The sequence below is a fragment of the Vanessa tameamea genome, chromosome 7, assembly GCF_037043105.1.
Source record: "Vanessa tameamea isolate UH-Manoa-2023 chromosome 7, ilVanTame1 primary haplotype, whole genome shotgun sequence".
Lineage (NCBI taxonomy): Eukaryota > Metazoa > Arthropoda > Insecta > Lepidoptera > Nymphalidae > Vanessa > Vanessa tameamea.
The window spans coordinates 8,696,134-8,723,846 of NC_087315.1; the positions used below are offsets into that span (position 1 = coordinate 8,696,134).

The 27,713-nt window shown below is 31.1% G+C and overlaps 4 protein-coding genes across 5 annotated transcripts in view; 2 read left to right on the top strand and 2 right to left on the bottom strand.

The window, feature by feature from the left end:
• Window positions 1–3,593: 3,593 nt before the first annotated feature.
• Window positions 3,594–6,303, top strand: LOC113401351 (protein AAR2 homolog). Its single transcript, XM_026641229.2, has 5 exons — window positions 3,594–3,919; window positions 4,025–4,227; window positions 4,610–4,855; window positions 5,275–5,401; window positions 5,805–6,303. The coding sequence occupies exons 1-5, from the start codon at window positions 3,717–3,719 to the stop codon at window positions 6,253–6,255; spliced, it is 1,230 nt and encodes a 409-aa protein (XP_026497014.1). The 5' UTR covers window positions 3,594–3,716; the 3' UTR covers window positions 6,256–6,303.
• A 77-nt stretch (window positions 6,304–6,380) lies between these two features.
• LOC113401349 (MKI67 FHA domain-interacting nucleolar phosphoprotein) lies at window positions 6,381–9,161 on the bottom strand. The gene is made up of 8 exons (XM_026641227.2): window positions 9,019–9,161; window positions 8,727–8,942; window positions 8,305–8,482; window positions 8,130–8,230; window positions 7,966–8,027; window positions 7,218–7,883; window positions 6,824–6,933; window positions 6,381–6,476 (listed from the first exon to the last, which is right to left on the bottom strand). The coding sequence occupies exons 1-8, from the start codon at window positions 9,097–9,099 to the stop codon at window positions 6,394–6,396; spliced, it is 1,497 nt and encodes a 498-aa protein (XP_026497012.2). The 5' UTR covers window positions 9,100–9,161; the 3' UTR covers window positions 6,381–6,393.
• Window positions 9,162–9,581: 420 nt separating this feature from the next.
• LOC113401352 (PCI domain-containing protein 2) lies at window positions 9,582–12,775 on the top strand. Its single transcript, XM_026641230.2, has 3 exons — window positions 9,582–9,960; window positions 10,194–10,356; window positions 10,963–12,775. Exons 1-3 carry the CDS (start codon window positions 9,751–9,753, stop codon window positions 11,766–11,768), a joined length of 1,179 nt encoding a protein of 392 aa, XP_026497015.1. The 5' UTR covers window positions 9,582–9,750; the 3' UTR covers window positions 11,769–12,775.
• Window positions 11,897–27,713, bottom strand: part of LOC113401350 (uncharacterized) — a 46,245-nt gene continuing 30,428 nt past the window's right edge. For both annotated transcript variants that reach the window (XM_026641228.2, XM_064215317.1), the window contains 10 exons: window positions 25,388–25,450; window positions 24,306–24,520; window positions 24,115–24,234; window positions 22,001–22,126; window positions 21,467–21,616; window positions 16,877–17,072; window positions 15,352–15,485; window positions 14,283–14,412; window positions 13,639–13,729; window positions 11,897–13,177 (listed from right to left, as the gene is read on the bottom strand). In XM_026641228.2, the coding sequence (XP_026497013.1) occupies window positions 13,048–13,177; window positions 13,639–13,729; window positions 14,283–14,412; window positions 15,352–15,485; window positions 16,877–17,072; window positions 21,467–21,616; window positions 22,001–22,126; window positions 24,115–24,234; window positions 24,306–24,520; window positions 25,388–25,450 (1,355 nt within the window). In that variant the 3' untranslated portion in view covers window positions 11,897–13,047. The remainder of the gene's footprint in view (window positions 13,178–13,638; window positions 13,730–14,282; window positions 14,413–15,351; window positions 15,486–16,876; window positions 17,073–21,466; window positions 21,617–22,000; window positions 22,127–24,114; window positions 24,235–24,305; window positions 24,521–25,387; window positions 25,451–27,713) is intronic.

Here is a 27,713-nt window from a genome sequence, read left to right on the forward strand (position 1 = left end):
AAAAATTTTAATAATTACTCTTAATACATTATGTATGTTTTTATATTTAGTAATAAAATGTATGTTCATAAAAAACAATAGATTTCAAGAAATTGTGACGTACATAACTTGTTACAAAGCTAAAATATTTAGCTTAAACAAGGTAACATATTTAATAAGACATTGATAGTAATGGTTGTAATTACAAAGATAAACCCATGTTAATATTTTCATTTTGAATTGGCAGAATATTTTGCCCTCAAATACCGAAGATACATCCCATACAAACAGAAAAAAAAACTTAGTAATCCATGGTAATACAAAAACACTAAAGTTTTTAAATATTAAATCGCAACATAATGTTAATGGTCATTAAAGATAATAGTGGAGAATTATAAAATAATATAAGACTATTACCTCGAATACTCAGACGGCAGTTAAGATTCAAAGGAGCGTATCACAAGACGGATACTCTCGACCTTTACGAGAACATCCTAAGCCACTACAAGGGTTCAAAACCACGTACTTCAATTTTTATCCCAACTTGCGCTCTAGTTTATGCTTAATTTATTTGTTAGCAACCGTTTTAATTGAAATTTTACTTTTTATTATTCCATAGATTAAATTTTGTGTGAATTTATAGGTTTTTACTAGCTTAATTGTCATTATTTTCATATTATTGTTTTATTAAACATAAAATTAATAATAACAAAAATTATGAATCATCGTCTTCGTTTAAACACATTATGGTACAGAAAATGGAAATAATAACTTTTATACTTTCCTGCCGTGTACTATATGAAACGTTAGCCAAAAATTCATAAATAAAATATAATTTTTCAATCAATATTTTTGTGCATTTAATTAAAAACAATATTATAATTTATTTAATGCGAAATATCAATAATTAAGAAACAGACCATTTTTTAAATTCTTAACAGTATGTAGCAAGTGAAAAATAAGTTTAGAAAGTTGTAAGTTATAAGACCCTTCCAAGATTTCTTCAAAGTTTAGTGATAGTTTATAATGTGTAATAACTTGTAAGATAACCAGTACATAGTTGATGTACTCCGACGGCACGTTTCAGACCCTCTAGGGACATAAACACTATTAAAAGTTTCCCTAACACTATGAAAACTCCGACGCAAGTAGTTTGTACATAGTTTCAATCCTAACACCAAACACCCTGATAAGATCTATTTTCAGAAGAACAGGTATTGACATAATCCAAAGAAAACATACCATTTGACTTAGCATACAAAATAGAACACAAAGCCCAAAAAATATCAATTTCTCAATATATTAGATATATAATTATGTATATCCAAAAGTGTCTCATTGTTCTACATGGCTACATATCTTAAGATTCTAATCCGGATCGAACCGATAAAAGATATTAAGATTTTTTTGCCAAGATATCCTGCGCCATTGTGATGTGGATAGTGTCATACTGTCATGTCTCGTAAAGCATAAAATCTCTTTCCGGTAATGTTGTAATCGCATAAATAATATCAATAATAGACCACACACATCTATGCTAGCTCACACCCTTGTGCACTATAATACTTATCTCGTACAACGTTATTTGTATCCGTTATAAAAAACTGCTGTTCAGATATCAGACTAGAGAACATCACCGTCTTTGTAACTAAGATTCTTTCTTTAATAATCGAAATTTATTTTATCACGTTTTTAAAAAATAAAACTGTATGACCGGTACTATTTTTAGTCCATGAATGCAGACTTTAAAAAAAACATATTTGCAACATTTAAAATCCATGAATATAACCTATTATATTATTACTATAATAGTTATGTTTTGACTATTTTATATGAAGCTGCAATTCGTATATACCGAAATCCCTAGCGAATATATATACTTAAATTTTCGATGAAAACAAAGAATCCCAGAATATAGGTTCACAGCGAATGGAAATTTACATCCTAATTTCCCTGGTGAATATTGCGGAGACTATTCGTCAGTCATGTCAAAAATTCGAAAAATGATGATGCGATTTGGCCTTACTTGTAATATGATGAAAAAATCAATTGCATCAAAGCTTCTATGGTAATTCATTTATCCTATTTGTATGTGCTTATGTTATTATTTAGATCATTTAAGAAAGTAGTTATAGATCCTTTCACTTTCTCCTTTTATAATAAGCACAATTATATGATTTTTATTTAAAAATAGCATTACAGACAAAAAACATTAACAGACTCTATTTTAATTTCTCTTCGATGATATGTTCACTTTCGACCTCTTCAAAGTTTATTAGGCATCGCATACAGCGTAGTTCATAAAATCCACTAATTGCAAACGATAACTAAAACGCTATTTCTGATTGCCGCTACCGTCTCGCTGTAGTGGTGCTCGAGACGGGAATTCGTCACCTGTTGAAAAATAATTAGGCAAAAAAATCTGTACTAAAACAAAAAATCAGGTGCTGTAGTTAACAGCAGGTTCTGTGTTAACCACTCCACGGCAACTCAAAATTTTCAGGCGAATTTTTGGTGGGAATTTCGCATTGAACCTAAATGTATAGGTATTACCAGACGAGTGTGCTCATTCGTCTGTCGAATTGACTAGTACAAAACGAGTGAAATCTGGCGTTTGTTTAAAAATGTATCTTGTATTAGGTAAGAAATTGATGAATAAGTTAATAATATTAATGTTTTGTAAAAAATACGGGCACACTAAATCACAACTGACACCTACAACATGACGTTATTAAATTACTTTGATGAACCAACAAGGTTCATCTGATTAAATTTACTTTGCACCTTTTCTCTATAATGAGTTTAGATATATTATATTCAATAGCATATTCTATTACCATTTAAGAGCGGTTTCACAAAGCGATACAATTATTTATTACACCATTATGGCTTAACCACTCGATGAATCGATGTTGATGAAGTATGGTACGAAACAAACTTGAACCCCAAAGACAAACATAGGCTACTTTTTAACCTTTGTGGTTTTTTGTCATAAACTGAATTCCAAGCGAAGAATCCGCAGCTTACGGTAATTGCTTATATTTTGCATAGAATAAGTTTATTTAGGTCTTAAGTAAGTATATTCGTATACTAATGTATTCAATAAAAATTAATAACGCACACGTAATATTATGTAGTTTTAATCAAAATGTCAACTAATATTAAACACGGAATAGAGGTCGATCATAATCAAATTATTTAATATTTTAACCATAATTAAGTTGTATATTATGTTACTAGTAATTCATATGGTACATTAAAATTATATATATTATTTGTCATTCAATAATTATCGCCCGCGGCTTCACTCGCGTTTTAATAGTTGGTCGTCAGGTTTTAGGCAAAATAAAAAATAAGCTGTCCCTCCTTATTAATCATACCATCATACCAAATTTTATCAAATTCAATTCAGTGGTTTGGTTGTGAAAAAGCAACAGACAGACAGCTAGACAGACAAAGTTACTTTCGCATTTATAATATTAGTATAGATTTTTTTCTTAAAATATGAAGTATTCTGAGTCTTTCGTGCAATTTAGTTATATGAAAATAAACTACAACAACGTAAAAAGGAGTATAAGAAATGTCAAATTTGTTCTGTCAAAGTTGCTTAATCAATATTAAATACCAATAGTGAAAACATACCGAAAACATGGTCAATATATGTTAAAAAGTTTATTCTGATTTAAACATATTGAGGTGTTAGAATTTTATAATATATTACGGCACAAACGTGCAAAATGGACCAGGAGACCGCTAAAAAGCTCCTCGTTGAAGGAGGAACATTTGTATTCCTCGGTGTGCCCCAGGAGACACAATTTGGTATTGATATGCAATGTTGGAATACTGAAGAAGACTTTCGAGGAATAAAAATGATTCCACCGGGTCTTCATTACGTTCACTATTCTGCTGTGAGCAAAGAAACCGGAGACATTTCACCAAGGTAATTTTAATAGTGTTTTCGTTATACATAATTAATTTCATCATAAATTTAATTTGGAACATTTCTTTAAATCGTATATTATAAAATGGCAATATTCCTTTATAGATCAGGATTTATGCATTACTTTGATAAAAAAGAGTTTGTCGTCAAAATGTGGGATAAAAAACTAGAAGATATTAGTAAGGATGAAATTAGTGAAGAAAGCATTCAGCGCTTAAAAGATAATTTGCTCAACATAGACAAGCACTTAGCCCCTTATCCTTATGAAATATGGCAAAAGTGGAAACAATTATCTTCTCAAATAACAGGTATTTATCAATTTTAAATATATTATTAAAATAATGGTTGTAAATGTATTAGGTAGTTCCTAAGGCAGCATTAATTATTAGTTAATTAGCTTTATTTACCTTTCAATGTTTTTTAGTTTGTTTAAGTCAGATCTTACAAGCTAATTTAGAACCTCTTTCTCTTATCCTTTAGAGTTGAAATTCAACATGATGGTTCAGGTCCAATGATGATGCATTTTTATGGTAAACAAAACCTGATTCTGCACCCAGTATTGACTCCACAATTTTTTTATACATAAAGGATTGTTTATTTAATGTGCTTTTTACTATTGATTTGTCAGGTGTTATTTGAAATGACTATTTCTTACTTGTTTATTTATATATTATATTTCATATGTACCAGCTGAGTTAGCACAGAAGCTCTCACCACTGAATGGTCTTATCAGAGCGTCGGTGGACTTACTGCCAATGAGTGATAAGGATAGACCGAGAGGAAATAAGTCAAAACAGTCCATAGAACCTGATCCTGTATCAAAAGAAGTTCAAAGCGATGATTCAACTCCAGGCCAATCTGGTGCTAAAAGAGTTAGAAGAATCACAGAGGAAGAAAAAGAGCAAGCTATGTTACCAGATTTAAAGCCAGCCCCAGGTAGAAAAATAATCAATTAATTAGACTACAATAATTGTATTTATATAGTTTACTAGTAGTTAGTAGTTTAGTATACTGATTACTTAAAATTTTTGCTAAATATAATTAAGATGCTTATGCATAAATTCTCACTGTGGTAATTTGACATAGTTTATGGGCAACTCTATTGAGTTTCATCTAACTAATTTGTCAATTTAAACCAGGTTACAACTACTGGTTTCCCTCGAGGTGGCTGAACCCTATTCGCACCGTCTATCATAATATAAGTTTTTACATGTAATAAATGAGGACTTTGAACCCACAATACCTTTGAAAATTTTTAAACACAAAGTATTAACATTATCATTATATATATATATTTTTGGTTCATAATAAATAGAAATAGTATTTATTTAAATACACTCTTACTGTTTTTGTAGGAGAGGCAATGAGGTTTACAGAAATACCAAAAGAAAAATACCCACCAGGCTCAACACCAGGGGAGATAACGAAGCACTATTTAGATCAAACATATTCCTTAGATCTCATGATTGCACAGCATGATGAGTAAGTTTTAATTTTAGTTTCTCTCCTTCTATTATTAAATACATAAAAAATGCTACATGTCATGCGGTATAGTCTTATGACCCAGCATGTAAAAATTAAGTTTACTTTATGCAGTATAAAATCAATCTATTGTTGTAAATTAACAACTGAATTTTTTAGCTATAATTATTTAACATATATGACTATTTTCCTGTTTCAACCAATAATGTATTTTTAAGTAATAATGCTTTCATATTTCTATTCTAAATTTCTGTTGATCAAACAAATATGCTAGTGATAATAAAATTAAAAGTTAATTGGAATTGCATAATTTATGTAACTTTCATTTTCGCTCTTTTCGTTTTCTTATTCCAAACTAATATCCATAACCTAATATATAATATGATTATGATTTAACTTTTAGGCCTCTACATATTATTGGCGAGCTTCAGTTTACATACTTATGTTTCCTTATTGGACATTCTCTTGAAGCTTTCGAACATTGGAAGAATCTTGTTATTTTGCTGTGTTCCTGTGATAAAGCTATTCTGAAATATCGAAATGTTTACTTCAATTTTATTAAAACAATTGAGACACAAATTGATGAAATGCCAGGTGACTTTTTAGCAGACATTGTGATGAATAAGAACGTAATTTACAAAAAATTACGATATTTTTTCCGCACAGTGTTCGTAAATAAGAAGAAGATTGATGGTCAGTTATTGTCTTTGATTGTTCGATTTATTGAAAACTTAACCCAAAAGCTTAAGTGGGATTTCACGGGACTTAATGATTATGAAGAAGATGAGAAACCTGTACTAGTTCTATTTGACGATTTTGTAGCAATTGACGAACACTGTATATTAAGTTTGTAATCATTATATTTGTTTACAGTTTGAATAAAATTTAATCTGCGGAATAAATTACAGTACTGTTTATTTAATTAAAAACATAACCTAAAAAATAGTTCTAGCACAATAATGAAAAAAAAAACTTTAAAAATAGTTAAATCTTTATTTTCTCTTCTTAATTACTTTATTTAATGTCTTCTTATTTTGCTTCTCAAATTTTGCCTTTTTTGAAGTTACTGGAGCAACTGAAAATAAAATAAATAAAAATACTATTAATTTTAACTTTTTTTTCTGGTTTTTATAACATTTGTTATTGAACAATAATAAACTTTATTAATCAAGTAAAGTCGTAGACAGTAGCGCAAAATGAACTGTTTAGTAATAACCACTTGTTTTAGAAGTTGGTACATACTAATGGACATTATAGTTCGTCCATGTCATGCTTGTTTCCATAGCAAGGTCTGGGATATGAGACAGTGTAGTGGAATATAAACAGAGTAGGAAATGTAAACCCTTTTTATACATTATGCCTATTTGAATGATTTACTGGCAAAAAGATACATATATTAATACCAATTATAGAGCTACTTACTGATGACTTTCTTCCTCTTTTCTGCCATTACTTTAGGAATTTCTTTGCCTTGTTTATTCTTTAATGTTGTTTTTGATGTACTATAATCTCTTTGGGAAACAATAGGCATACTGAAAACAAATTGGGTTTATATAATTATAAAAATCAAACAAAATACCATTATTAGCTGGATTTCTCTATATCAACAATAAAGCATTTAAATTTTAGAATGATGAATGTTTGACTGGTCTCCAAACTATCTTTGCAAATGCTTTTGATGTAAGTTTGGTTCCCCCACCATGCCAGCGGTTAAGGCTCATAAGTGCTGGATAGATGAATACACTTAACAAAAATTACATCAGTCTATACAAAGTAATAACATTTTATGTAGAAAGAAAGATTCAAGTGTACTTACATTTTTTTGTTAATATGTTTCGTTTGTATAACTTTCTTATTCAAATCATCACTCTCGTCAGCTTCTGATAAATCTTCAACATCTTCATCATCAACATCTTCATCGTCAACATCTTCATCATCAACATCTTCATCATCAACATCTTCATCGTCAACATCTTCATCATCATCATTTTCAATCATCTTTTCAAATTCATCAGAATCAAAATCTACACTGTCATCATCATCATCATTGTCTGAATTGTTGATGTTTATAAAATCATCTGCCTTTAGCTCAATCACTTTCAACTTTTGTTGTTTATTTGTCTGATTTTTAATATCAACTCCTTGAACTAGATTTTTCTTTTCTGGTTGATTTTCATTAGATTTTATGTTGTTTTTATTTTTGTTCTGTTGTTTCTTATTTTTATTGTTTTCTTTCTTTAAACTCACAATGTTATTTTTATTTTCTGTGGGTTCATTTTTAATTTTCTTCTGTTTGGTCTTTGTTATTTTTTCTTCTACCTTAATTTTCTTTTTTGATTCTATTCCTGTATTGGAACTCACTTCTTTGACTTTATCCTCAACTTTTTCTACCTTTTCTTTTAAGCCTTCTGGAACATCTACTGGCATAAAGAAATCATAGTCTATACCCAATACTTTCAATTTTTTTTTGTTATTTGAGAGACTGCATCATGGAAAGAAAGAATATCATTAATTATAAATAAAAATTAATAAAAAATTCATATAGAAAAAGGGAATCTTTGTACCTGGATAACAGTTTCTCTGCAACTAATAACTCTTCCTGGTCAGTTTTATCAGCATTCAATGCCTAAAAAGACATTAAGAAAAATGTAAGTAATAATTAATGTTAGTTTCATACCATTTTTAAAACATGAATTAAAAATATTTATAAAATCTTCGCAATAAATACCCTTTTCATTTTCAGTGTGTGATCTCTAGCTGGATTATTTTGATTATTCCAGTTTTTTCTCAAAGCATGCAATTTTTGTTTCTCAGGAGGTATATATACAGCTGTAACAATTATTTTATTTTATTAACAGTTTCATTTTGCATATTAATTTTCATTAGAGATTGACTTTAAGCACCTTTTAACAATCTCTTTCCCATTAAATAATTGTTCATAGTTTCTGCAACAATTTCTGCAACAGAAGGTTCTTTGAATTCAACGAAAGCATAGCCCTTTGAGTTTCCAGTGCGGCTAGATCTTATCACTCTAGCATTGGTTACTACTCCAAACTGTTTGAAGTACTCTGTCATTTGGTGCTAAAAAATATACAAAACCAGTCAAAAAAATTATAGAAGGACAAAAAATAATGCCTAAAACATTGCAATGTTGAAAATATATTTTACTTTTAAGGAGCATTTATCCAAAATACAATTTTAGAAATAAATAATAAATTTGTTCATTAAAAAGAAATAATAGGTAATAAATGGATATTAATTCAAGAAATATATCTTAATTTCATACATATTAAATAATAATATTGTTTTGTATTTTGAAACCAACCTCGTAAAATCCATGAGGAATGTGGGCAAGGTATACTAAACCTCTCTTTTCACGTTTCTTAAACGTTTTGGGTTTTTTCTCCTCTAAACTAGTTTTCTTTTTATTTTTTTCTAATTTTGGCTTCTTTTCTGATTTTATTTTTTTCGTAGGTTCTGGTTTCTCAATTGGCACTGTTTTGTTACCCGTATCTGATGTTACAGATTTTTTACTCTTTTTCTAAGCAAAAAAAAAGTGTGAATTAATAAGTTAGGTTAATTGTAAGTGTTTCACGTGGTTATTAAAAATACAACACCTTTAAAAGTTTCTTTATTCCTCTGACAGACTTAACGAATTGCTTTTGTTTACTTGAATCTAAAGCAACGCTTTCTTCCATGTTTATAGTTATAATTATATTTCCTTACAAAAGCAACTAACAGCTCAAGAAAGGTTCAGGTTGGCGTTGGAATTTGGGTGAACTTATCAAAGTAAGCATTGAGCGGTTAAGCTGTCACAGTGACATTTGACAAATGTTGAATTAACATAATAGCAATTATAAAATAAATGCCACATCTGAATAGTCTGTGGATTACGTATAGATTCTTAATTGTATTTATTTATTTAGAGATTTTCGAAAAGCCATCAACATATTAACAAAATATTGAAAATATTTATATTTATAGATATTTAAAATATGAATATATTATATTTTTAATATCTTTAAATAAATATGAAGCCTCTGTGCCTTCATGCTTTATACATTGTTATCCCTGAAGTCTAAAATAAAATGGGACGGGGCCGTCCATTTTTTCTCTATAGTCAAAATCACTATATAATATAATAAGGATATAGATTTTTTTTAATTGTCATTGTCAAGTGTCAACTAACGTTCTTACTTCTAACAATTTTAGGTTCATAATAAAACCATTGAATTGAAAAGTCACAAAAGAAATATTGCTACAGGGCTAACTCTGTAAATTTATACTCTTTAAAGCTGGAGTCGCCTGATGCTGAGTATTATTTCATATACAGAGCAAAAAGAACTACAATGGCAACCGGCACTCTTAGCCAGTATATTCAGACGGTGGAGAGAATGTTTAGACTTGGTGAAGGCAACGAGCTCGCGCGTCTTCTGTCCCTTAGGGATGCGCATGTTGTTAATAGGAACCTTCGATCCAGTGATATTGCTACAATGGTGGAAGGCAACTGTGTAGCACCTCTTGATGAGCTTATTATCTGCCATTTGCTATGCGTCAAGGTATAAATAATTCATATTTTTATCTAATTTAACGAAATATAATTTCTATAAGTAACTATCTTTCTTAAATAAGATACACTCCCCAATATGAGTATATTTTAAGATCTGATAATTATTATATTGTCATCAAGATATAGATGAAAAGTAAACTGTTAATGTGTTCTGTTTTTAATCTAAACTATTCGCTACTGTGGCTTAATAAAATAAATTTATCAAACTGCTTATTATTCTAGGCCATCTGTGAAAAGGAATTCCTGGAAGCTTACAGTCATCAAAGTCAATGTGTTGTAACTATTGTAAAAATTCTGCAAAACCAAAAGGAACAAAACTGGTGTCTTCCTTTAATGTACACTGTGTGTTTGGATTTAAGACTGGTTGCTCAAAAAGCTGAAACAGGTAAATACTGTTTAATTTATTTATTTGTTACTTGGTGCTAGTATAGACCAGGTAGCATTAGAGTAGGTACCACTCATATGTTCTACTGCTACACAGCAATACCTAATCTTTTAATAAGGGTGAGTGAGCTATTGTAACTACAACACAACTACAAGGGATTGTGAGTGGTGCTTAGATGAAGTAATGGATGGTTAATATTTCTTAGTGCCAATGTTTGCCATCTACAAGACTCACTTGCCTAATCTTATACTTTAGCTATCTAACTACCTGGAATTCCAAAGATAATACCCTGTATCAGATAATTTCCTCAAACTTATTGAAGGAGGAGTGCACATCTAGATAGTTGAGATTGTTACTAGTTAAAATATAAAGAAAGTATGATTTTTCTTCAAAATATCTTATGGTTTGTTACTAAAGCCATCCAGTCCTGTCAGTCAATTAGTTACCCATGCAGATAAGATTGGATTATGGAAGTCCTCACATGAATGATGAATATGTAAATATTATGAGATAAACATATGTAAATATTAAATGTTACAATGACTAAAAAGTTACTTGATTATTCAAAATATGTCAATAATTAAAAAAATACTCTTTTCATTTTAGCCCAAAGCAATGGTAAGATTTTGGAAAAAGCTGCCGAGAGCTTGCTATCCTGTTTCAGGGTATGTGCAGCTGACAACAGAACATCAGATGATGATACAAAACGACTAGGCATGTTGTATCTCGTCAATCAACTTCTAAAAGTTTATTTCCGCATTAATAAACTACATTTGTGTAAACCACTCATAAGAGCAATTGACTCTTCACCTCTTTGGTACCAGTTTCCATTGGCACAGCAAATTACATACAGATATTTTGTAGGACGCAAAGCGATGTTTGATTCTGATTACAGAATGGCAGATGAATATTTATCTTTTGCTTTCCAATTATGTCATCGAAAAAGTCATAAGAATAAAAGACTTATATTAACATACCTAATACCAGTTAAAATGTTATTAGGATATATGCCAACTAGGGCTCTACTTCAGAAGTATGATCTCCTACAGTTCTGGGATTTGACATCTGTTGTAAAGAATGGTGACTTGAGAGGCATAGATAGAATAATGGAGATGCATGAAAATTTTTTCATCAGTGCTGGTATTTATTTGATTGTTGAGAAATTAAAAATAATTGCATACAGGAATCTCTTCAGAAAAGTATTTTTGGCTGAAAATACACATCAGATTGAAATAGCCAGTTTCCAAGCGGCATTACAAATAAGTGGGCAAGAGGATGTGGACTCCGACGAAACACTATGCATTGTCGCCAATTTGATCTTTCTAGGTATGATCAAAGGTTATATGTCATATCAACACAAAAAAGTCGTTGTTAGCAAGCAAAATGCATTCCCGCCATTACCGACTTTGTAATTATTGTGTCCAATAAATTTTAAATTTATTTTTTAAATATTTATCAAGATGTTTGTTCTTAAGAACCCATTTCCAATACCTTTTTGCAATAGTATTAATTTGAAGTGGTTTTGTAAATGAAACATCAATGACATTAAAACTTTTTTATTAAATTTATAATATATTTCAAAGAATAATATAAATATAATAAATTTTACGCCGATTCCTTAGCATCAATCCTAACAATGCTGAATTAAGTCTTGCAATATATTTTAGTTTCTAATAGATTTCTCTAAGTCTTATTTATTGTAGATATAGATTTTCAAGTTATAACTATTATTAAATAGATAAGAATTTTAAGATAGAAACATACATTGTGATGTGCTTTGTGATATTGTTCTAATAGTAAACAGCAAATAAATTCAACGGAGCAATGATATGTCTGTAGCATTACTTCTGATATGCACTTGCAACTGTTTCAAGTAATACTCTTTAAAACAAGATATATTAAATATTCAATGCAGGTGGAAATGTTAATTCCAATATTCATAAAACACACCATAATGTCCTATGATGAAGTAGAAAAATATGTATTACGAGTTTCTGAGTAAATATTACAATGTTTATTTTCATAGTATTTAATTTATAAGTAATCTAGCATAAATAACTTATATTAACATTTATCCTTTAAAGATACTTACGGATAAGCCACTTTGGTTTACAAAAAAGAAAACATCTTTCAACAAATAATTGTGTTTTTTACAGTTAGTGATGTGAATTTCATTTAAATAGATTATCGATTTTTCAAAGGTTTCGGTACCCAGTTATGAAATTGCTTATCTGTAAATATCTTATTTCTCATTTTTTTACCGATTCTTATAAAATGGTCTAAAATTTTAGTAATTATGTATGTAGATTATAATTATATTTCATCTACTAAAGTAATAAATGTCTATTAATCATTAAAAATGAATATGAGAATGTATCTCGAATATTGATTACATTAAATCAATAGATGTAAAACGAAACCGACTTTTTTCTCATCAGGTACCTTATTACATACAAATAAGTAATATTAAGTATGACATATTTGTCACAAGCAATATTGGTTATTTCTTACGATAATAATAATCGGCTATATATTTTATAGTATTTTAACCATTCAAAAGCTCAAATGAATCTTACGTACTACATTTTGGCATTATGTAATGTATAAATTTCCTAAGGAAATTGTAGCAAAACTAAAATAGAGATCAAATCAAATGGCAGGAGACTTGAAATGCGAAGTTATACGTTTGATTTAGTTTCTCTCGGCAAAGGAGAATTTATGCAGAGGGGGTCCTTTTAATAGTTCGTCTTTGTAAGCTGCCAGGATCGCTCGGGAGACGCTCGGTTCTGGTGCACTCGTCTCCAGAAACTGATGCATTATTCTGTAAAAAATAATTAACAATGGATGGAGCAAGGTAGGAGCAAAGATAATCATACCCAATAATCAACCATGTACACCAAAAAGCAATCGATATAAACATTTATGTACTCAGAGCGAAAATAAATGAATGTATTGTTGTTCGCTGTCGAGGATCTTATCATACTAACCCCTGCCTAAAATATAATGATATTGGCGATATGAAGCCAGAATTTTAATTACCTAAATATAACCCATATTTAACCTATAAAATTATATTTAATCTAATAACATTTTTGTGCGGGAGCAAGTCGTTAAAAACGAAATCTTTTATCAATTGTACTACAACTCACTACTTTTAGTTGATAACTGAAAAATATATTATATATTATTTTCTACGTAGCCAATTGAACGATAGTTGATTATTTAGTTGAAATGTTATTAATTTTATTTTGTTTACGATTAAACATTCAACGTTCATGTTACCGGTTAGAAGGAGACAGGCCAAGTCCATCCCGCGCCTGTAGGAGTTCAGGGTGATCGTTGATCGTGTCTGTCAATGCCGCCATCATCACGTCTGGAATATTAATTTTATTACCAAGAATGACTTAAGTTGTTTTACACTTTAATCTGATTCTTAAAAATATCGTTCAGTTTTTTGTGGCACATTTTGCGTACAGGTTGGCGGCGACTGCCACAGACCTAGGGCCAAGCCTTGCCTAGTCAGGATATATTGCAACTTGAAGGTTTTTTTTCAGTGATATTTGGAGGAAAACCAAGAGACAAGATGTTTAGTGAAAAATATACAAAAGAAAATAAAAATTATATATAATATAAAATAAAATATTAATAATTTATGAAAACTAAATGAGAATTGAGCAATAAAAAGGTATGCAAAGAAGAGTTAAGATAAGAGAAAAATTGAGGAAAGATAAATTGAGAAACAAAAAAACCTTAAAGTACATTAATATTATTAGGTCATAAATGTATTATGTGTTATTAAATAAATGTATGTGCCCAAAAGACAACAAAAACTTAACGGGTTTCTAATTGACATTCAGATGAATTTGAAGGTGGTCCTAGAGAGAACATTCTGTCGGGGTCCGGCTCTGGCGAAACGGTCGACTCACCGAGCACTTTCTTCTGTATGGTGCGCGACAGCTGCCCGCGCTGCGCCTCCAGCTCGAGGAAAGCCATGAAGCGCTGCGTGGCCGCGCGCGCCGACGCCGCCTCGCGCCCCAGCGACTGCGAGAACATCATCTGCAACACGCGCGCCGCTTAGACATACACGCTGCTCGACGCCTTCAACTCCCCTTCTCGTCCATACGTGACACCCACTTTAAGCTTATCCCTTACTCGCTCAATTCCGCTCTGTTTCTAATCGCACTCGAGTATCGGTAGTAATAAACAGAGAAATAGCCGTGTAGTGATTCATTCGTTGTTTTATCTTCGATTAAAAGAAGCTTTTGCGAGTTTTAATTACATTTTTATTCCACTGTTAAATGATTATCGGCGTAGAACGGAAAGTAGAAAATGTTGACATAAAAACTATTGGAGGCGAGTCAAACTAGAGTTCGTACTTCGTAGTGTATTTAAACTTGTAATTCGTGTATTTTAAATTGTATAATGTCGTTTATGCCCGATGATAGTGACCATATTTTGATAACTAGTCACTCGAAGTCCGTACGAACAATGACAAGTTTGTTTAAACGGATATAAGTTGTTGAAGATCTCGTCTATTTTTAAGCTGTTATGAATCGAGTCAACGTATCACACGAAACACCACAGATAGACATTACTTTGTACAACTTTACTTTTTATTTATAATAATTCATTCGTAAACACTGTGGACATGAGAGGAGTTCTTGAGAAGAAATAGGTTTGGTGTTGGGGGATGACGGATAATATTGCAACATTTTACTTCGCCACGTGCAGGTTTTCATTCACGATGTTTTCCTTCACCGCCGAGCACGAGAACAATATAAACACAAATGAAGCACTTGAAAATTAAATGCTGCCCGGATTTGAAAACAAAATTATTTCTTAAGATTCACGATTAACTGAGACATCACGGCTCTAATATTTTTAAGTAATTTCGGAACAAGACAATTAAAAATTAATTTAGTAATTATTATAAATGGTATGCTACTTCGAGATAGAAATCTCTCTGTTGCGAAGGATATTACAAATTGAACGCACCTTAGCCAGTTGGTAAATGATCTCCTCCAAGGTATACTCGGTGTACAAGGTGTCGGCCGCCCGCAGCTTGTCCATCATTTCTTCGTACTCCTCTTCGCTGATGACTGGATTCTCACGATCGTAGTCAGATGTGCCTTAAGTGTCAAATTACAACTTCATACGATGTTTTATATTATTATTATAAAATTTTACTTTCAAGCATATGACTACGATAAACTAGTATTTATTAAGAATATATAAAATCGTCTTCTGTTTTTGTAGAAAGTAATATTTAGCCTATCCATATTTGTTTTTTTTTTTTTATTATTTATAATTGGTGCAGATAGACTATCGTAAATGCGCCGCGAGCCTTGAAAACAAAGATTTAAACTCGCCCTTCAAACCGGAACAAAACAATACTGCTTGGCGGTTAAATATGTGATAAATAAACTTAGCTGATGTATGTAATATTGTATATTTTTATGCCATAAGTGTCATATCATTGTTTGTTTCCCTAAAAAATCGAATAAAAAATAAATAAACTCCTAAGACGGGCTTCACGAGGAATACCACGCTAAATATTTGAAAATATATACCAGATTATATCATTATTTTATGAATATTCTGGAAGTTGTGATAAAATTGAAACCTGGCACAGATTGCGTGAAGTACATGACACGAGTTTATCGGAAAAACAAAAAACGAAAATTGAAAAAGTTTTCACAAAATAAGTTTCATCTTGTAACTTTTTGTTATAATAGATGAATATCGATTAAGAAAAAGTTCCTTACAATTTTAAGACGCGTTCGAGTGTCTAAAACATGTCTATAATATAGGTATATTACTTAATAAAACTTTAACTGATTGAATCACATACAATGCACAGTCTAACCCGATGGGTCTAACGGTATTTTGCAATACTAATGAAACGTAGGTGAGTACTAAGAATTATTTCTTCAAAATTAATCTCTAAAGGGGGTTAAATGGGCGATTGAGGTTTGTATTTGAATTAGACATAACTGATGTTAGAAATATGAAATTCGGTATTTAGGCTTCTGTTAATCAGTTAAAGACAATTAATAAAGATTTTCGGTAAATTGATCCCATAAGGAAGTTAAATAGGGGGAATGTCTTCATGGAAGTTCGTAATTTTTGAAGTTACAAATAAAGAATTAGATGTTTGGGCTTTTACTTATGTACCAGAAGTTATTTCAGCGTTTTTGAAAAAAATCATATAAGTTAAAATAGGTTATTGAAGTTTTAAAAAAATCATCCCTTAAAATGGTTTACGTTTGAAATTATGCAGAGAATTCATTATATATAATATAATTAAAAACAAAATCAAAATAGACTACTAATACAACTATTTGTCGAAGATAACTGCTAGCGGGTGATCCCCGCTATTGGTAAATATTTGTTTAGGTCGTGGATACTTATGTTTGTGTTGTGCTTGTAACTAGAATTCTCGCTAAACAAAGGGTTTCGCACAAAAATTATAATAGTCTATACACTATACATAAAGACCGAACAATTAAATTAAACTTACTTATGACATTAGTCTGAAGTACGGAATCGTAAGTCCGCTTCACGGGCTCAGGGCGCAGGTCGCTGGTGACGGGTAGCGAGGGTATCACGCCGAGGTTGTTACTCAAGTCCCACGTCTTTCCAGATATCGAACGGATTATGTCTGGGCTTCCACCGAACGGAAACGACTGGGGTGGCACCTGATGGTATTGGTATTCCTGAGGAGCATATTACATGTCATTTACTTTTATAACTAGCTGTCCGTCCCGACTTTGTTCGAACTAATGAAATAGAAACATTTGCACGTACACTTGACTGTATACTGTTTCTTAATTTTAGTTACTAAACTCACATTGTAACAAGATTTGTTTAATATTCGTTAACCGATCTAGTTGCACTTGAGCGATGCCTATGCTTTGTACAAAACGCCTTTTTTTAAAGCGGTTGTTTAAACACACTCCTTCGACTTTTCATTTGTCACCATTTCATATACCTAGTATTCATCTACTTGCTAAATCACATTGAATTTTGTCCTTATTTAACCTACCTTTAAAATTATACCTATTATTTTTTACGCGCCAATTACGTGCAAAACTACTGAACGTGTTACGCAGAATCGTTCAATGATGGTTATAGGCTATTAGATTTTTGACTTCCGTTGAACCTTTCCTCAATTTTTAATGCCCAGCGAAGCGAGCGGATACCACCTAGTACATTATATAAATGTACGAACATAACTACAGACGTATGTATGTACATCTTTTATCATGTAAGGATTATTCAAATTTGGAATTTAATCATGTATTTGAATTATCATAAAACAGATAAATATATAAATCTATAATCAATATATATAAAACTCTTCCGTTACTGAGTGATTGAGTGACTGACAGACAACGCACAGCCTAAACCACTGGACTTGAAATTTGGCACACTTATACCTTGAGTATCCTAGAGGTGCACTAAGAAGGGATTTTTCAAAATTCCCACGGGATAGGGAATAAATGGGATTTATATTTTCGAACCAAAGTAGCTCTATCTCCGTAACTATAATTATTAGGGGTTACAAATTTAGCATGCAAGTAGGTTATAACAACAACTAAAAACTATTTTTAGAATATTTCGGAATTCCCAAGGGATAGGGAATAAACGGGAATTGTATTTTTTTCTTGAAAGTCCGTAGTCCTAGAAACTTAAAATATTCATATTCAATATGCATATTCTACCCCTACGGGGGTGAGATAGGGGTAAAAATTTGAATAGAAGTCCGTCATTATTTAATATAGAAACATGAAACTTTATTTTTGGGATACTGATTAAAAAGGAGTAGACACTTATTTAAGCCTTTCTAGATATTCTACTACTAAGGGGGTGAAATAAGAGTTGAAAGTTTTTATGAGAGTCAGTCATTTTTTAAGTTAGAAGCATGAAATTTTATTTTTGTGTTACTTATTAAGAATGACTAAATACATATTTAAGATTTTTTTGATATTCTACCTCTGAGGGGCTGAAATAAGGATTGAAATTTTTTAGGAGAGTCAATCATTTTTTAAGTTAAAACAATGAAACTTTATTTTTGTGACTCTTATTAAAAATGAGTATTTACGTAGTTAAGCGTTTTTCGATATTCTACCTCTGAGGGGGTGAAATTAGGGATGAAAGTATTTATGGAAGTCCGTCATTTTTTTAAGTTAAAAATATGAGACTTTATTTTTGAGATACAGATTAAAAATGATTAAATACGTATTTAAGTCTTTCTAGATACTCTACCTCCAAGGAATTTAATAGAGGTTGACATTTCTTATATAGCTTAGTCTGGATATCCGTCATTTTTGAAATTTTATTTTTGGGCTTCCGATTAAAAATTAGTTGATTCGCATTTAAGCGTTTCTGGATATTCTACCCTAAGGGCTGAAATACACACCAGTGTGGTATACAAAGAGGTCTTAAATTTACGTAATATTTTAAGTTAATTTGTAAATATATTCATATTCTACGCGAGCGAAGCCGCGGGTAACAGCTAGTAATGTCATAAATGTGAAAGTAAGTCTGTCCTGTTACCTCTTCGTGGTAAAACCGCTGCACCGATTTAGATGAAAATTGCTATGGGAATAGTTTGAGTCTCGGGAAAGTGCATAGGCATATTTTAATTCACCACTCGAGGTTGTAAAATTGAAGGTAAAGGTTCGTGTGCTATAAAGTTTTATAAATTTTGCATTGATAAAGCCGCGGGCCCAACTAGTATTATTATATACGTTATAATAAACGAGCATAAGGAATATCATGTACTTCTAATAACTTAATGCTATTTCCTACGGAATTATGAGATTCATCGAACTGTTATAATTAAGTTATATACTAGATTAATCAATAACGAAATAATGTGTTCTCAAATTATTAACGTCACATCAATCTCCAAAGTCACGCGGTACATGTAGCCCGGATACGTATTATTTCGGGTCACTGATCGGCTCAGTTCGAACTGAAATATTCCGAGGAATACCACTTTTATTACAACTAGGTCAAGCTTAATGCATATAACGAGAAACAATTGAAAACAACACGATAACTTTTTGATGTTTCGACGTTCAGCAAGTAAAAAAATCGGGCTTCTACCATTCTCTATTCCAACCACAACAGGAGAAAAGCCAAATAAATAATATTTGACAGCAATTTGGCGCGATATCATTGGTCGAGAGCTTGATAAAAATCTATGATATTCACTATCGATTTGCGAAAAAATTGCGTTTTGAACGTCAACGAAACTGTTATCGGAATTTTGGAAGTAAAATTAAAGTGGATATAAGTATTTAAGTGATCATATTCAAAAAAATTGTAATTTTAGTACTGTCGTAATGTCCAACAGCGATTTTTATTATATTAAGACACAACTGCCATTTTTAAAATTTTTAACCTATTATATGCTTATTTGTGCCTAATAAAAAAAAAAAAATCTGATAAAGCTGAATAATGTATATTAAAAAAGACAAAACAGGCGTTGCATAAATCCTGTTTCATACAAGTAATCAATGTCCACATTGTTGGTGGTAATTCTATAAAATATGTATTAACAAAACTATTACGTTAAAATTCAAAATATTTGTTTTTCTAATGTACTCTGTTATTCATTGTAAAAAAATGCTAAATAAATAAGGAAATTCTAATATAGTCAGTCAAATTTAATTAATGATTGCGTGTTCTTGTTTTACTCATATCTGTTATTCTTCTCAGTTTCGGATTTCTGAAATTTTTTGAATGGTAATAAATAAAATTATTATAATTGCTTCAATAGCCAACAAACGGTCAAACTAAATGACGAAACAATTAATGTTTGGTCATTTTGTTCACGGAGATACGAGTGGTTGTATTGAACAGGGAAAATTAAACATATTTAAGTTACATATTGGAGTGAGATTTTTAAAATATCGGTAAGTACTTCGTGTTGTGTTACTCGTGCTGGATTATATACATTTTGTGACGTTTGGTTAAAATATAAAAATATTCGTTTAGTATGAGAATTAACGTAACAATCGATACTTTTTTAGTTTGGACACATGCAATTAATTCATGTATGTTATTAAATCTGTCACGTTTTGCTGTTATGTAACAGATATGAACGATCCAGGCTTGTTCACGTTGGTCTCATGTACGAATTAAAAGAAATATATTATTTATTATTTTATATTACTTCTAAATCTTTTATATAATATATTACAATTACATTTTTTATTACGTACATATATTATTAACAAGTTATTCAATTATGTTACTAGTTTTAAATAAACAAGTATTTGTCGTTATATTAAAAAAACTGGATTGTTTGATTTTAGGAAATATGCCATTAACACCAGCTGAACGACAAGGAAATTATAGAGAACGCTTAAAATCAAACAATCCCGAAATATGGAAGGAGAGGAAAAAAAGAGAAGCTGAAGAAAAAAGAAAAACTACTTGAAAATTTCACAATCATCAGAAGAACAAAAATCCAAAAGACGAAAGCTATAGCGAGAATTAAAACAAAATAAGTCAAACCAGGTACAAATGTAGAATAATAAAGAAAATCGTCGAGTATATAAAAAGAAATACTATAGAATTAAATGTTCTGAAAAGCTTTTATGCTCTTCAACTCCAAATTTCTCAAATATTATGAGTCCCTTTAAATGAATATGTAACTGTGGTATGATTGATTTTCTGTACAATTGAAATAAAATATGACTGATTATTAGCTTTTTTATTTATCTACTAACTCATTGGATATAGATTTAACATTAGTTTGGGCCTATATCCAGCAGTGTTCGACCGAGGTCTGATATCATAATATCAGACCTCTGATATAAATTTAAAAATTCTAATTTTATTTATTTAGGGTTGCAATTTAGAATTGCCCTAATATTTCCTTTCTGTTACGTTTCCGTTACAAAAAAAATATTTTCCTATTTATTTCATATCCGTAACTTAAAATTTTTTTGAATATGACCCTGTTGTATTATAAATAAAGATATATTAATTGTAAAATCAAAGTAGTGCACAATATAGCTGAGTTATTAGAAAATCGCTAATAATTAAATAAATAAATAAAGTTATTTCATAAAATAAAAAATATGATGTGTACCTTAGCATTTTGTTCCATAATGAAGTTTCTCAGTTTCTCTTGTTGCGCGCTCTCCTCAGCCGCCTTTATATTCTGCGTGTAGTGTGCGCGGAGGTAATCGATGTTGAACTTGATCTCCTGCAGGAACGCTATGGCCTCTTCTTTTGTCATCTAACAATCACTTTCACATTCAAATTTTTTTATAATATGGGTACACGGACGGAGCACCTGATGGTCACCTATGGATATTCACGTTGTAAATAGATAGCAACTGAGATGTTACGTGTTGTGCCTGTAATTACACTGGCTCACACACCCTTCTAACAGAATCACAACAATACTAATGAGTGGTAGCTACGTACCCAAACGGGCTTGCAAAAAAGTCTGACTACTGTAAGTATTATACCAATTATGAATAATATGTCAAAAATAAATATTATTAGATTTTATACTTTGTATTGATCTACCTTGAATGCTTAATTAATTCGATTGAATAAAAAGTAAATCGTCCTAAACTAGTGTCAATTTAAACATATTACATATTTGAAAACGAACCATTCCTTCTTGTAGGAACTCCTCGATAGCCGTCGTCACGCCCCGCTCGTCTCCGGTCCAGAAAACATACTCGGCCATGTCCAGCGGCGAGTACTGCACGCCCGCGTACGCAGAGTAGTGATCCATCTGATTGAAATTATACGTCATAAAACTCTCAAATTTACCACTATAAATATATTTGGAGCTCATTTATTTAATTATATGTTTATTATTTAATTCTGATCCTTCTTTTGTTTATTATCAACATTAGTTTACATATAAAGCCACAAATCCCTAACTCCTAGTCTCAAACCCCGGGTTTTAATGATTATTGGATTTTTCAGCTGAGAAATGCTCCGTAGCAATCCGACGTTTGGGAGTTTTATTTACACGTGCCTCTAGCCATTAGTTCTACGCTTGAACTCTGTCCGGTCGTGTTGAATTTGCCACATCTCAATGTTTTACGGGAGTGAGGAAAATCAGAAATACAGTGCACCAGCAAATCGGATTAGTAAATCCTAAGATAAGAGCGTTCAAACAAACACTTAAGTTTATTTATATTGCATTTTCACAGCATACTATCACATGTACCTTTTCTACCGATTCTAATTTAAACAGTATAAAACTCTGTCTTACCAATTTTATTCAAGTAAAAATCTGTTTGAAGTAACCTTAGTTTTCATTAAACCGATTTTCCGAAAGCAAGTACGGTATAATATTCGATAATATTCAATATACGCGATAGAAATTTTCGGGCGACACGTGTACGAGCAAGACTTTGTCATAAAATGTTATGACGTAACTCAACTCTGGTCGACGCATAAAATAAGTTAACGACAACACTTACTTTGGTTACGCTTCGTAATTCTATTTTTAGAGTAATTGAGGTAGCCGTGAGATTACTCTTATTGGGGTTGTATTTGTAATAGCCGTGAGATTACTTTTATTGCACTGTATTTATAATATACATATATAGTTTTATAATACTACCCGTCCTTGCTTCGCCCGGGTAGACTAAGTGTCGACATGATACGTTTATATTGATTCTCACACATACACAGAAAAAAATTAATTTTTGTATTAGGAAAGTTCTAGAGCGTACGTAGAACAATTAAGTAAAGTTTCATCACAATCGAACGAATGCTTTAGGAACGCATAGAGGATAAACGTACAAACATTGATTTTATTCCTTAGAGAAGATAATAATATATTTAATAATAATAATGAAGATTTTTATTCACCAAGCATGAGAACAGTAATAAAAACCGCATGTAAAAATCCGATGTATAAATGATAATGTAATTATAAACCGCATGTATTAATCCACACCAACCACTATTTTAATTCGAAGAAAAAAAATACATGTGTACTTTCAAACGAATTAGTTTAGTTTATGTTTTCTATGTAAATATAATATATTAATAATCTAGAATAAAAAGTACGAATTAAGGTTTTTACTACGAAAAGTAGTTCCTCTTTTAAAGCTTCTAGTGTGATTAAATTATTCGAGTGTATAAAACCAGTGTTCATTATTTGGGTTAAAATGTTTGATTGCCTTAGAAATATTTGTTAGGTAAATCCGTAGTTCAAAAACAATGTAAGCCATTATCGTATACATCGTAATCAATGATGGTATTTGTCTTACAGTCCCAGTCCACAATAATTCTGCGTAAAACGACAACAACTTCCAAATAAAAAGTTACGATAACATTCAACACTGAATCTAAGTATTTAATTATTTTTTAACTTTTCATATCAACTGTAATTTTTTAGAATTTATTTCATATGCGGGAACTAGTTTAATTAGCATTTAAATTAACAGTCCAGCCATTTTAAACGGCACCGACAAAAAATGTCAGGCCACTCTGGTTGGACCAGAGTGGCCTGACATTTTCTGCTCATATAAAATAGTAATTTGCTTTAGATTACTGAAATTTAAATTATTTATACAGTTTAGGTTAATACGTTAGAACATGAGTATTTGGGTAAATTAAATTCTCCAAATTACCTAATTCTATGAGCGAAAAATTATAATATGCCAAATGTCATTCAGGCCGCTGAACGGTGACGTTTAGTATGAAATGGCTAGTCTTTTATTTGAATGGCGAATTAAACTGATCGCCTGCGACACTTACATTATTGTTTGTTTCCTTAGTAATGTCAGCGTTGAATGCACGTCGTACAGCCGTGTGTCCGTTTTGAGGAGTGTTAGTCCCAGACCCAGGTTGGATTAAACGAGCTGCGCCGTGGAATACCTGCAAAGCGTTTATAATTAAACACGTCATCTTATATAAAATGAAATAATTCTAAAAAACTTTGAACTGACTTTAGTGGTTTGTTCCTCCGGTGCAATAGTGGTAGCAGCTGTCGCGTCCAACACGCTAATGTGCGCTCCATCTTGCACGAGAACTTTGTGAACTCCCTCAGCGGGCAAGTCTAGCTGAGTCTGTGCATGAACAAGAGGCTTCTCATCTCCCGTCGCATCAGCTGAGGCATGTTGCTCTAACCTGGAGACAAGCTCACCATTCGCTTGCACGGAATCTGTAAAAACAATCCAGTACATTTAAAACTGTAAATATTCGGTGAAAAATCCATACATAAATAACCGAAAGCTGGGAAAGGCCGTAAGAGGCTTGATATTACATTACAAAGGCTACGGTTCACTATATTAGATTTCTCGTGATGGCATAAACACACGCACACGTGTGACGAGACCGCGTTTGTCAAAATTCGTTTTTAGTCATACTTTTAGTTGTTTGTATAAAATAAACGATTATATGAAAGCAGATGATTCATAGACATTCATTTTTGATTAAAAGTATTTTTGTTTAGTGTCTATTTTTTTCTTTTTGAGAATGGATGTGGACGGATATAGAGGTAGGGGACGACCCAAGAAACGATGGATTGATTGTGTGAAAGACGATATGATTAGAAAGAATGTGACTTGTGAGATGACGTCCGACAGAGAAGTATGGAAGAAGAAGACATGCTGCGCCGACCCCAAGTAAAATTGGGATAAGGGCAGGAGGATGATAATGATGACGTCTAATTCTAATATATGTTTTAATTGTCTTTTTACACTTGTGACTAAGTACCTTTTTAAATATGTTAATTTATTTGTTATTATTATAGTAAATACTAAAAATTAAGTCAATTTCGGATGTTAACGTATTAATAAAATAAAGGCTAACGTAAGCGTAGTACGTTAGTATTTAATTTATTAATAACATTAATATTAATTTGATTAATAGATGTATGCAGCTATATAATGTGACGTAATAAAATGATATCTTAAAAAAAGATAAGTGTATTATTCCAAAAAAAAATAACATACGGAATTTATGGTAACATAACTGATACATAACTCTGAAAGTCCACACGTCTTCACATCAAGAACAAATTACTTACCAAGTCGATGAAATTCCATATGTTCACTTTGCATTCCAGGAACGGTCTCCTTACTTGCCTCTTCTGCGGAATAATGTAACATTAACAAAGTTTGAATTCCGACACGAAAACAAGATAAAAGATGTTTAATTTTATAAAATTCAACGTGTTGTTTTGTCAAATTCCATTTTACTTTATGATAGGTATTGTTAGAAGGCGAGCAAGTCACACAGTTGCACAATGTTGTTTCGATATTACTGTATTGTATCCTATATACGTATTGTATGTATTTAACGATAAAAGTATAATCTAGTTGTACCTTAAAGTAGATTCGACTTTCATTTAAATAAACTAAAATGTTTTTTTTGACCTTACACCCATAAAAATGTTTTCAAATAATAAATAGGTATAGTACACGCACGCCCCGGTTACGTATTAATATATAGATATTTTTAGTTAGCAACACAAATTGTATTTCAGTGGCGAATGCCTCCTCCCATAAATAATAATATAATCGTCTTGTACGCTTGAGATAGTTCAGACGAATATAACCTTATAAGTTTGTAGCAAAACTTTGTTGTGCAATATATCGAAAAGACTATGTAATTGTCATATAGCGATATTACCTAATTGTTTGAGTAAAACCTTTGTATTATATAAGTTCGATGTATACGTATGTAAATTCCGAAACTGATCTAATGTCCAGATAAGGGTTAACGACTTGAACCTCATTCGGAGAAACGAACAGCATGAGGCCTCTTCTGATCGTATTGAATAGATTTATATATTCAGATTAGCTTATCCATATTACCGTTATTAAATACAACAAACTACATAATTAGTGATTAAAGATTATGTAAAAGAGCATAAAACTATTTTTTAAATTATTACGAACTATTGAAATCGAAAATGTAATATTTTTCGAAGTTGTTTTTTTTACTAGTTACAGAAAAAATACAAAGCTGTTATAACTTTAGCTCCACTTCGTAATTCCACATAAATATTTATAGCGTTTTGTCGGACTTTTTCGGACGAAAATCGTTAGATCATTGTACCAAATAAAAATATACAATGTGAAAAAAATACTTACGTAAGTGAGTTTTTCTTTAAGTATCTTATTCCAATAAGCATAAGCAAGTTTAAAAGGTCATCAGAAAATTGTCATCAGATTGAAAATAGCACAGGACTATCTTCAAAAGATACGCAATAGATAGTAACAACGTTTCATATCAGGATTCATAAAACACATACAGACCTAATAATTTCCACAGCCGCACAGGGGAAACCAGACCGCAAGTTTATAAATAAAAACCGGATACTTAACGTACTTATTCTCTTTCCACCGAATCCGAGCTGCATTTCGTGTTCGTTATGAGAATGAGAATTTGGGCACAGTCAAATATTGTACCTACACGAAATGTAATATATTATACACTTTCTTACAAAAATACAATTACAAAAATATGTATGTATTTGGAATTTATTTAATGCTTAAAAAGAAGACAATATTGAACCTCGAATTTCCGACATACGCATAAAACAGGATGCACCCAGTCTAATCATTGACATTTATGACTTTTTTGTAAAAAAATAAAAAATGTCTACCTATTGCAATCGAAGAAGGAGTAAAGATAAACAAACCGTAGATTTACATACATTTCCATGATATTTTCTTATATTATATACAGTGTATTTCGCACTGCACTACAATTCATAATTAATATATCTTTAGATATTATAATACATTACTATTCCGCTAGTTAAATCCCCTTTAATTTTACTTTTCACCAATGCTATCGATCAAATTCAACGTCATAGTTGTTTATTTTATTATAGATATTTTTTCGGTATTGTGCGAATGCTGTGCACGTGTCGCGGCTGGGCGTCACTATTATTTATTGAAAATGTATTCAGACAGATCTAAATGCGACCCGGGTGAATTTTTGCTGTGATCAAAAGTCAAAACATCTCTCTCACTATGTATAAATGATACCAACACGCCTGTTCTGCAAATCTACGTAAGTTTCAATATCACTTACATTTACAATATTATATATATTCACATTAATATAGGGACGACGAGGAAAGGTAAACTTATGCCACCTAGTTTCCGACTTTGCAAAGTCAATACATGCCATGCTCATGCCAAAAAACATTGATAAATAAAGAATATTACTCGATACAAAATTATATTTATAATAAAAAAACTAAATATATTTTTATTTCCAGGCAGTATGCATACAAATTTACTTGCACTTTATTTAGATAATCTGTAATTAAAATGGCGGAAAAGAGTAACAACTGAGTTTCTTGTCTTGTTCTTCTCGGTAAAATTTACTTTCCGAAC